The sequence below is a fragment of the Nansenia antarctica genome (genome assembly GCF_963989245.1).
Source record: "Nansenia antarctica genome assembly, chromosome: 1".
Taxonomy (NCBI): Eukaryota; Metazoa; Chordata; class Actinopteri; order Argentiniformes; family Microstomatidae; genus Nansenia; species Nansenia antarctica.
This window is the reverse complement of record NC_137674.1, coordinates 30,601,649-30,613,481: the sequence shown is the minus strand read 5'-3', so window position 1 is coordinate 30,613,481 and position 11,833 is coordinate 30,601,649. Positions and strand designations below refer to the sequence as shown.

The window sequence follows — 11,833 nt, the reverse complement described above, 5'->3', positions numbered from 1 at the left end:
TATTAATATTAACGTTTAACCTTTTGTAACGACTTTGAAGCCCAACCACATCAACCCTGAGTCTCTGACCCCCTCCACCTCCTCCTCCTCCTCCTCCAGGGTCGTCAGAACATCTCCCCAGAGAAGATTCCCTGGGCGGCCCTGAAGACCCTGATGGCCCAGTCCATCTACGGAGGACGCATCGACAACGAGTTCGACCAGCGTCTGCTCAACACCTTCCTGGACCGCATCTTCACCACGCGCAGCTTCGACAGCGAGTTCAAGCTGGCCTTCAAGGTGGACGGACACAAGGACATCAAGATGCCTGACGGCATCAGGCAAGTACCTCAGCTCCAGGCCTGTGGGGGACGGGGGGTCAGGGGGAGCATTAAAGGGGGAGGGAGGTTGGTAGGTAGGTAGGGAAGGAGGGAGGGAGGTAGATAGGGAGGGAGGGATGTAGGTAGATAGGGAGGGAGGGAGGGATGTAGGTAGATTGGGAGGGAGGGATGTAGGTAGAGAGGGAGGCAGGTAGGTAGAGAGGGAGGTAGGTAGATAGGGAGGGAGGTAGGTAGATAGGGAGGGAGGTAGGTAGATAGGGAGGGAGGTAGGTAGATAGGGAGGGAGGTAGGGAGGGAGGGAGGGAGGGATGTAGGTAGATGGGGAGGGAGGGAGGTAGGTAGATAGGGAGGCAGGTAGGTAGATAGGGAGGGAGGTAGGTAGATAGGGAGGGAGGTAGGGAGGGAGGGAGGGAGGTATACATGTAGATGGATACTTTATTGATCCCAGAGGGGACATTCAGGCATTACAGCCGCTCACATCACAAACAACAATAACAACAACACAATAAAGTGACAATTGAATAGTAGGCTAAAATAAACTATAAAATAAAGACAGACCTAATAAACATCTGGAAACCTTCTAGAGACAGTAGGAGGGGTGGTTGGTTCCACAGGTCTAGCTAACTGCTAGCTATGTAACTGTCCACATCCTGTAGCTAACTGTTGCCTAGGTAACGTGTTGCTTTGGTGTCTTCCAGACGTGAGGAGTTCATCCACTGGGTCGAGATGCTTCCTGACACACAGACGCCATCTTGGCTGGGGTTGCCTAGCAACGCTGAGAAGGTCCTGCTCACCACTCAGGGTACGCTCCGGCCGCTCCTCCTTCCTGGGTCATAGTTCACCTGGGGGGGGGGCTCCATAGGCTCCTTGTCCTTGTGTCCGTCACATGACACGGATACTTCCTGATTCTCCTTCCTCTTCTGTGATCTACGGTCACCTCTTGCTCCTCTCTCTCTCTCTCTCTCTCTCTCTCTCTCTCTCTCTCTCTCTCTCTCTCTCTCTCTCTCCTAGCCTCTCTTTCTCTCTCTTCTCTCATTCTCTCTTCTCTCTCTTCTTCTCCTCTCTCTCTCCTCTCATTCTCTCTCTTCTAGCCTTTCTCTTTCTCTTCTCTCCTCCCTTTCTCTCCTAGCCTCTCTTCTCTCTCCCTCTTCTCCCTCTCTTGTCTTCGTTCTCCTTCTCCCTCTCTCTCCTAGCCTCTCTCCTCTTCTCTCTCTCTCTCTCCTCTTCTCTCTCTCTCTCTCTCTCCTCTTCTTCTCCCTCTCCTCTTCTTCTCCTTCTCTATCTCCCTCTCTCTCTGAGCATCTCCATGTCTCTGTTCTGTTCTAACTGATCTTATCTCCACAGGCCATCTTATCCTGAGGAGAGAAATGACGACTAGCTACCATCTTTTTGTTGTGGTTGATCTTTGGGCAGGAGCACCATCATGAGTGTGTTTTATAGCATTCTCATTCTCAACACTTGGTTTAGCTTACTTCCCTGGCCCATGTTTAGCCACGGTCATTGGCCACAGACCACACGTATGACATTGATAATGGCCCGGGACGTGTGGTAGATAGATAGGTAGATAGGTACTTTATTGATTTATTGATGAGGGGAAATGCAGGTGTTACAGCAGCTCAGACCACAAAAAGAACAACAACAAAATAAAGTGACACTTGAATAATAGGATAAATAAAATTTATTAAAAAGTGTGTTTCATACCTTATAGAGCAGGGGTGTTCTATCCCAGAGGGGACTGTTCCATTCCTTCTAGAGCAGGGGTGTTCTATCCCAGAGGGGACTGTTCCATTCCTTCTAGAGCAGGGGTGTTCTATCCCAGAGGGGACTGTTCCATTCCTTCTAGAGCAGGGGTGTTCTATCCCAGAGGGGACTGTTCCATTCCTTATAGAGCAGGGGTGTTCTATCCCAGAGGGACTGTTCCATACCTTATAGAGCAGGGGTGTTCTATCCCAGAGGGACTGTTCCATTCCTTATAGAGCAGGGGTGTTCTATCCCAGAGGGGACTGTTCCATTCCTTATAGAGCAGGGGTGTTCTATCCCAGAGGGACTGTTCCATTCCTTATAGAGCAGGGGTGTTCTATCCCAGAGGGACTGTTCCATTCCTTATAGAGCAGGGGTGTTCTATCCCAGAGGGGACTGTTCCATTCCTTATAGAGCAGGGGTGTTCTATCCCAGAGGGGACTGTTCCATACCTTATAGAGCAGGGGTGTTCTATCCCAGAGGGACTGTTCCATTCCTTCTAGAGCAGGGGTGTTCTATCCCAGAGGGGACTGTTCCATTCCATCGTAGAACAGGGGAGCTCTGGGTGTCCTCACCCTCCAGCAGCTGTATTTCACATCCATCATGTCGCTTCCCCCTCTCCAGTACCCCCCCCCCCCCCCCCCCCTCCCCAGGCGTTGGAACACCCCTCCCTCCCTGGTTGTATTGGTTTCTCCCTCAGAGCCCTGGAACCCTTTTCACCTAAATACTGCATGGTCTCCCCTGCAGTGCTGACCTCGGTGTACCAATGCGTCCGCCTGTGTGTTTGTCCTTCTTTGCCTGCCGTACTTTGGGACTGTGTTTCCCCTGCCCCGCCCCCCCCCCCCCTCTCTTATTGACACTATGTACGGCAACACAAGGCTTCATGTCTGTCTGTCTGTCTGTCTGGTCCACCATTAATTTCTTCTCCCCCCCTCCTCCTCTTCCCACCACGGGCTGGTCTCCTCCCCCACCACCGCCCCTTGCTGACCCCCCTCCTCCTCCTCCTCCCTCCTCCCTGGCTGACACACTACTCCCCCTGCTGGTCGGTCCCTGCTCAGGCACTGACATGATGGGTAAGATGCTGAAAATGCAGATGTTGGAGGATGAGGACGACCTGGCCTACGAGACGGAGACCAAGCAGAGGACCACCTCGTCCTCCGACTCCCAGCCCGCCTGGATGAGGACCCTGCACACCACCGCCTCCAACTGGCTGCAGCTCATCCCCCAGGCCGTCAACCCCCTCAAGCGCACCGTGGAGAACATCAAGGTAGGGGGGGTGGTGGTGGCGGGGGGTTGACCGGCCTACCTTCTGCTCTGCTCTGCTCCGCTCTGGGGGCTCCTACACAGGAGACAAAGGGGGATTTGAGATCTGGTTTCTCTCTCCCTCTCTCTCTCTCTCTCTCCCTCCTCTCATTCTCTCTCTCCTTCTCTCTCCTAGCCTCTCCTCTCTCTCCTCTCTCTATTCTCTCTCTCCTTCTCTCTCTCTTCTCCTCTCTCTCCTCCCACACAGGAGACTAGGGGGGATTTGAGATCTGGTTTCTGGAATTACACACACACACACACACACACACACACACACACACACATAGTATACAAATGTCTTTTTGCTTTTTCCTTGTGGAGCTTATAGTATGTTGTCTGTGTATGTTCTAACTTCCCATTTGCCCTCCCTCCCTTCTCACTCACACACACACACACACTCTCACTCTCTCTCTCTCTCACACACCAGGACCCTCTGTTCCGCTTCTTTGAGCGCGAGGTGAAGATGGGCGGTAAGATGCTGCAGGAGGTGCGTCAGGACCTGACAGACGTGGTCCAGGTGTGTGAGGGCAAGAAGAAGCAGACCAACGACCTCCGCACCCTCATCAACGCCATGGTCAAAGGTCAGCCACACACACACACACACACACACCTACACACACCTGTACGCAACACACACCTATACACACCTCTACACACACCTCTACACACGACACACCTCTAAACACAACACACACACACACACCTGTACGCAACACACACCTATACACACCTCTACACACAACACACCTATACACACAACACACACTTCTACACGCAACACACACCTCTACACAAAACACACCTATACACACACCTCTACACACAACACACACTTCAACGCACCTCTACACACACCTCCGCTGAGGTCCAATTTCTAACCCCCCTGGTGCTGACCTTGGTCTGTAGCTAGCCCTTGGGTATTAACCGCCTGAGTCTCCCCCCCCCCCCCCCAGGTATCCTGCCTCGTAGCTGGTGTCGCTACACCGTCCCAGCCTCCATGACGGTCATCCAGTGGGTGGCAGACTTCAGCGACCGAATCAAGCAGCTGCAGGCCATCTCCCAAGGAGCAGCCAGCGGGGGCGCTAAAGAGCTGAAGGTACGCTTCATCACACACATACACACACACACACCAGTGAAGAACAATGGCTGGTGGGTAAAGGTGGGGGGAGAAGTCAGAGGACGGGGCTCATTCCATCCCATGCGTTACAACGAGCCCCGTCCTCCGATTTCTACCGCATCCAGCCTCCACTGATCCATAAGCAAGGCTCTCCTCTGTCATCTTGGTGACCTTATTCTCTTGACACCCTCCCCCTTACCCCTCTTCTCTTGTCCCCCCACCTCCCCCCCAGAACATCCACGTGTGTCTGGGCAACCTGTTCGTCCCCGAGGCCTACATCACAGCTACGCGTCAGTACGTGGCCCAGGTCAACAGCTGGTCCCTGGAGGAGCTCTGTCTGGAGGTCAACGTCACCAGCGCCCAGGGGTCATCGTTGGACGCGTGCAGCTTCGGCATCAAAGGTGAGGAGAGGGGGGGGGTCCACGGGCTGCCTGGAGCCCATACCTCCTGGGGTCGTCCTGGGGCCATGGCCCAGTAATTCAGTGGTCCTCTGTGGCTCAGTTGGTAGAGCACGACCCAAACAACGCTTAGGTTTGGGAGTCTGATTCCCGCTGGGACCATATATACTGAACAATGTATGAATTTTCTCACTGCAATGTAAGTTGCTTCTGATGAAAGTGTCAGCTAAATGGCGTATATTCGTTCAGATTATGTTGTGCTATCCAGCTGCATCTGGATCAGATCTATCGGGCAGATTGTAAGTAGTATTTTTGGGGAAGTCAGCCAGATGGATCTGATCCTGGATAGTGAAAAAGAGAAGCAAGTGAAGTCTTGGAATACTGGCCGCGAATAAAGGCCGCAAATATTTTGATTTGCAGAATACGCAAACGATAAATGGCGGGTTATCTTTTGGGTTATCCTTTTGGCTCTTCTAGGATCTTCCGATCATTAACCAGTGAACATCTTCACCTTAAATTACCTTAAATTACCTTTTTTGGGGGTGGGGTGGTTGGGGGTTCAGGTAGATTTCAACGATCGGTGAATTAGAGAACGATATCAGATTTAATCGAGGAGGCGGAGGAGGGCGGGAAAAGCATTTGTCCTGACGTCCTGTTGTCGTCTCTCTACCCTCCCCCACCCCCCGTCCAGGTCTGAAGCTGCAGGGGGCCACCTGTGGAAACAACAAGCTGTCTCTGTCCCAGGACATCTCCACCGAGCTGCCCCTGACACAACTCCGCTGGATCAAACAGAGCAGCTCAGAGAAGAGACACATGGTACGACCTGGAGACACGCCGGGGAGGCCGGGGGAGGTAGAAATCGGAGGACGGGGGGCTCATTGTAATGCATGGGATGGATTGAGGAATGGTGTGTGTGTGTGTTGATACCATCCCTCATTCCGTTCCATGCGTTTACAATGAGCCCCCCTGTCCTCCGATTTCTACCTCCGCCAGCCTCCACTGGTGCACATGGGGGATATGTAAGTCGTCTGTGAGCAGGTGTGCTACACTGACAAGCACGTCCAAGGTATTGAGTATATTAGTTGGCCATACCCATACATGCAAGAGGTTGACTCTGAAGGAAGACTTTCATGATATTGAAGTATTGAAGTCATCGTGTGCCACGATACCGCTGGAGCTTTCCCGTGTCATGAGTTTCGGAATATTGAGAGAAATCTATCTAATCACCTCAATAACGGACGATAGCCATATCGGTCTATTAGATCTCTTGATACAATGGACGCTAGCCATATCATCTAGATCCCTTTGGATGCTAGCATATCAGTCTATTAGATCCCTTGATACAATGGACGCTAGCAATAATCAGGTGGGTATTCCATCAACGTCGCTAAAGGAAAATCCAGGCTTATTTTGATAAGTCTCGCAAGACTTTAGTGACGTTGATGGAATACCCCCCAGGACTAATGGACGACTGTGCCACAGTGACACCTCACTAATGTGTGCTTGTTTTGTCTGTCTGTCCGTCCGTCCGTCCTGCAGGTCACTCTGCCCGTGTACCTGAACTTCACCAGAGCCGACCTGATCTTCACCGTGGACTTCGACATCGCCCCCAAGGAAGACCCTCACAACTTCTACGAGCGTGGCGTGGCGGTGCTCTGCACAGAGTAGACGAGACGAGCTCCTGCCTGGAAGGAGGAGGCGTAGTGAACGCCCTGTTATACGTAGTTTAGTCCTTATACATGAAACCTAGTGTGTACCGGTAGTTGTAGTTCCACATAGGAAAATTAGTTTAGTCAAGTCTACTTAATACTGGAAGTTAATCTTCACCTATTGATACTATTTTGGGAAATGTTCCGGAAGGTCTGAGGAATGTGTCAGTTGGTACGTGTATGGAAAAGGGAAGTCGTCGTAGTAAATAATGTAGTACACTAGAAAATAGTGTATTTGAAAAGCTGGAAGTAAAAGATGGGGTTTTTTTTATGAAGGAAACTGAATGTTTTTATGATGGAGCAAAGATGTTCGATAATAATAAAAGTGTATCAATGATTCCAATTGTGTGGCCTTTTTCTTCAACTGTTGCTGTTATGGGTTCAGTGTTTAATGGTTTGTCAAGTTGACTGAAGCCTCTGTACTGTGTGTGCACCAATTAGACTTCTTGGATGCCTTTTCTAAACTCTGCAAAATACTACTCCTAAATGAAGTGAAGTGAAACTTTATTTATATAGCGCCTTTCGTACATGAATGCAACTCAAAGCGATTAACAGATCACATCTTGACGGTCCTTTCAGGTGTACCAGGGACCATCAAGGGCTGTGTCACCACCAACTGAGACCCTCAACTGACAGGGGTAGTGTGGTGGTGCTCTGTTCAAAGAAGACAGTTCTCAGTTCTCACCAGGAAAAACTGGTATATATATAATGATGTATATGTTACGGTACATGTGGGAAAACTAGGGTTAGGTGCTACGTCGACTTGGTACATGCTGGCATGTCTAACCCTAATCCTAACCCTACCCATAGCACCCTAGCACCTAACCCTAACCCTAGTTTTCCCACATGTACCGATTTCCCACATATACCGTAACATATACATATACACTGCTCAAAGAAATTAAGGGAACCCTTCAATGATGTGCCTCCCCAAACCATCACTGACACGCCAAACCGGCGTTGCAGGCAGCATAACGTTCGCCACAGCGTCTCCAGACTTTCACGTCTGTCACATGTGCTCAGTGTGAACCTGCTCTCATCTGTGAAGACAACGGGGCTCCAAAGGCGAACCTGCCAATCGAGCTGTAGTACTTGTAGAGTTGTCCACATATGAGCATCTGGTCAGTTGGTAGGGAAATTGTAGGAGTGTGACCAGGGGCGCCGCTAGGGGGTGGTAAGTTAGGACGATTCTAAGGGCCCAGCACTGACAGGGGCCCAAGAGAATCTTTTTTGGAATTTTGGAATTAATATTATCATAAGGAAGTTAATGTGTGTATTAAAAAAAGTCACAAAAGAAACAAACTGGAGTTTTGTTTCTTTGTTTGACAAAATTAAGCCTTATTATTTACCCCCCTCTTCATTGCATGGTTCAGTCCACCGCACGCGAGCCGCCTAGAGGAATGTTACCGCTATTCTGACAAGGAGAGAGACGATGTTGGCAAAGTCAAAGTCAGGGTCTCAAAAGAGAAAAGAAAAAATAAAGAACGAGGAGAGTGAGAAAAAAGGACGACAACTAGTCAAGTTTTTTTAAAAGAAAGGTATTTATTCACAGACCTTCTTTTGGGGCCCATAACATGTCACTTAGTCAACGTTGTGTGGTTTAGCACTAGCTAATCACTGTGTAGATGATCTAGTTAGCTAGCTCACTAGCTAATTAACATTAACTTCAAGTAAAGTTAACTTACAGTACACTCCCGACGAGTATATTTTCCCGTAAATGTCACGTATTTTTTACCTATTGTTATATCTCTCTCAATATCACACTCAATCATAACCAATTTGGTGGGGCGGGGAGGGGGGGTGATAGTCCATTGGGGGGGGTTGGGCGGGGCGGGGGGGGGTCTGGTGCTCAACCCGGTTACCGCGCCGTTCACCCCCTTCTTCTGGGGGGGTGCCCGTGCCACGGTAGGGGGCCAGTCTATCTCGATGCAGGGCGACTCTCCTACCTCTTGGCGGCAGCTGGACCCTGTACACGACTTCGCTCAGTCTCTCGAGGACCCTGCAGGGCCCCATCCACTTGCTGTCCAGTTTGGGGCACCTGCCTTTCTTTCTCTGGGGGTTGTAAACCCAGACCAGCTCCCCGGCCGTGAAATGCTGCCCTTTGGTGTGCACGTCGTAGTTCCTCTTCTGTCTCGCCCCTGCACTCCGCAGTTGTTTTCTGGCAAACTCGTGGGCGCACTCCAGTCGATCCTGCAGCTTTTTCCGGGGCGGTGGAGCACGAGGGAAGATCACATGCTTTATGTTTAACAGGAGAGGTTTGTTGATTATGGGCCTATTTTGTTTTGCATTTGTTTCTCATTTAGTCCTGAGTTCACCTTTTCAAAGCAGACGGAGGATCTTTTTACAGTTCCAAATGTTCTCATGTAAGTGTTACTGTATGTGTAAATAATGTAAAACTATTTGATGGTTAATATACAGTAGTGTTGTTCCGATACCGATACTAGTATGGCCACCGATACGCACAAAAATGCTGGTATCGGTATCGGCGAGTACTAACAAATAATAACACCCGATACCAAACTTTCACTATGTAAGTGTTACTGTATGTGTAAATAATGTAAAACTATTTGATGGTTAATATACAGTAGTGTTGTTCCGATACCGATACTAGTATGGCCACCGATACGCACAAAAATGCTGGTATCGGTATCGGCGAGTACTAACAAATAATAACATGTAAGTGTTACTGTTTATGTGTGTAATGTGTAAATAATGTAAAACTATTTGTGTACAACGGCTAAATGCACAATTTGCGGTCTCAATGTGTCGAGGGGTGGCACTAAAGCTGCCAGTTTCAATACTAGCAACTTAATTAAGCATTTAAAGGCAAAACATATTAAAGAGCACGAAGAGTTTCTGTCATCTACTGCAGCTGTGACAGCGAGCAAGAGAACGGATGGACCAAAACAACAAACGCTGAGTAGCTCATTCCATAAAAAGGACCAGTGGGATGTTAGCTACCGGTGTTACCGTGTTAGCTACGAGTGTTACCATGTTAGCTACAGGTGTTACTGTGTTAACTACTGGTGTTACTGTGTTAACTACTGGTGTTACTATGTTAACTACTGGTGTTACTGTGTTAACTACAGGTGTTACTGTGTTAACTACTGGTGTTACTATGTTAACTTATTATGTTGACAGTGACGAGTGAAATGGCAAGAAAGATGACTGAGAAAATGACTGAAATGATTGTGCTCTGTGACCTGCCCCTCTCCTTTGTTGACAATGTGGGATTCCGCCTTTTTATGGCTCACGCTGTACCTAAATACAAAATACCAGGTCGCAAATACATCACGGAGACGGTCGTCCCTGCCCTCAATAAGAAGGTGACTGAGCATGTTTCAGATAAGCTAGGAAAGGTGCAGGCCATCAGCTTCACTACGGATATTTGGACCAGCGACGTCTCCCCACTGTCCCTGCTTAGTTTAACTGCTCACTGGGTGGACTCCGAATCATACAACCGGGAAAGCGTTGTGCTGCATGCAAACGAGTTCAAGGGGTCCCACACTGGTGAAGCAATTGCAGAAGCAATTGAGAGTATGCTGCTTAACTGGAACATCCCAAAGTCCAAGGTAACATTAGCCTACTTCTTTGTTCTTGTCTTACTCTAAAATGTTGTATTTTCTCTTGTGTTTTTATTTTCACTTGTCGTTTATATTTACTTAATATAAATATAATAAATATAAATAAATATTCGACAAACTCCGGACCTTTGGGTACAGAGCCTTCAGTGTGGCAGCCCCCACCCTCTGGAACTCTCTACCCAAGGATATCCGCGACTCTCCAACCGTCACCACCACCAACCCAGACACACCACCAACCCAGACACACACAGACAATAAAGGTCTGCTAAACAATGACAGTTAATGTTTTTCTTGGAAATATTCTTGTTATATGGATTCTTTTAAAAGTTATATTAAATGTTCAATGGAGGAAAAAGAAAGAGTATGTATTTTTTTTTTATGTTTGATACCGGCACTGCATCTTCTCAGGTGAAGTTTACGTTGCTCATAAATATGACATTAGCGCCCCCATGTGGAATTATGTGGTTACTGAGATGTGTAGAGAGTGCTGGACATTGCAGTCAGGTTTTGACGACTGTGGGTTGTTGGGGTATTTACCACTGTTGCTAGGCTGTGCTGACCTACAATGCAATCGTTGATCTTGTCATTTACCACTGTACAGGGTTTGTACTCATTTACCACTGTACTTCCTCTCATGGTAAATCGCTTCCATATACGCTATTACAGTGAGTATAAATACATGAATATAAAGTGAATACACATGATTGATATCAATATGATATAGAGTATAGATACAGATACAGATCTTGTTAGAGATATATTATTACTTATTATTACTTAATATTATTACTTATTATTGAAGGTCCACGCCATTCTCTGTGATAACGCCAGCAACATGAAGAAGGCGATGAGGGACTTGGGTGTTTCGAGAATGGGATGCTTTGCCCACTTGATCCAGCTAGTGGTGCAGGAAGGCCTACTGTCACAGCGGAGTGTGTGCGACGCGCTGGCCAATGGGAGAAAGATCATCGGCCACTTCAAGCATTCCCCACTGGCCACTTCACGTCTGCAAACTGTACAGACTGAACTTGGAATGCCAATCAAACGGCTGAAACAAGATGTGCCCACCCGGTGGAATAGCACCTTCTACATGACAGAGAGTCTGCTGGAGCAGAAGAGATCTCTCTCAGCCTACGCGGCTGACTACGACCTCCCAGCCACCCTGAGTACCAACCAGTGGGCTTTACTTGAAAAAGTAAACATCGTCCTGGCTCCATTCGAGGAGATTACGAAACAAATCAGCTTTAGCACCTCCATCACGTCTGAAGTCGTCCCCACGGTGGTGGTACTGAAGCGACTGTTGACCCGAGAGACCGAGGAGGACAGCGGGATAAAAACAATGAAAGCAACCCTACTAGCGGCTGTCGACAAAAGGTTCCAGACCCCAGTATGCTGTTGCAACCCTCTTGGACCCGCGTTACAAAGACAGGTGTGTATAGTAGTGTGCTGATTAAGTATAAACGTTAAGTGTAAATATTTACTTTATTCAACACGTGTATTTTGTTTACTATGTTACTGCAGATACTTCACATGTGTGGAAAGCAGCAAGCTTGCAAAGAGTGCACTGATCCAAGAGGTGGAGAAGACTGAGGAGTCTCGATCACTGGCAGCAGAGCCAGCCAACAAGGCCTCACGGATGGAAGCAGAGCCCCACACAAGCAGCAGG

The 11,833-nt window shown here is 48.6% G+C and overlaps 1 protein-coding gene across 1 annotated transcript in view; it reads left to right on the top strand.

The window, feature by feature from the left end:
• dync1h1 (dynein, cytoplasmic 1, heavy chain 1) overlaps window positions 1-6,910 on the top strand; it is a 58,980-nt gene extending 52,070 nt beyond the window's left edge. Inside the window, exons 68-75 of the mRNA XM_080550523.1 lie at window positions 100-317; window positions 1,016-1,119; window positions 3,116-3,324; window positions 3,787-3,940; window positions 4,313-4,455; window positions 4,709-4,877; window positions 5,566-5,690; window positions 6,414-6,910. Coding sequence (XP_080406649.1) covers window positions 100-317; window positions 1,016-1,119; window positions 3,116-3,324; window positions 3,787-3,940; window positions 4,313-4,455; window positions 4,709-4,877; window positions 5,566-5,690; window positions 6,414-6,542 — 1,251 coding nt within the window. The 3' untranslated portion in view covers window positions 6,543-6,910. The remainder of the gene's footprint in view (window positions 1-99; window positions 318-1,015; window positions 1,120-3,115; window positions 3,325-3,786; window positions 3,941-4,312; window positions 4,456-4,708; window positions 4,878-5,565; window positions 5,691-6,413) is intronic.
• The last annotated feature ends 4,923 nt before the right edge of the window (window positions 6,911-11,833 follow it).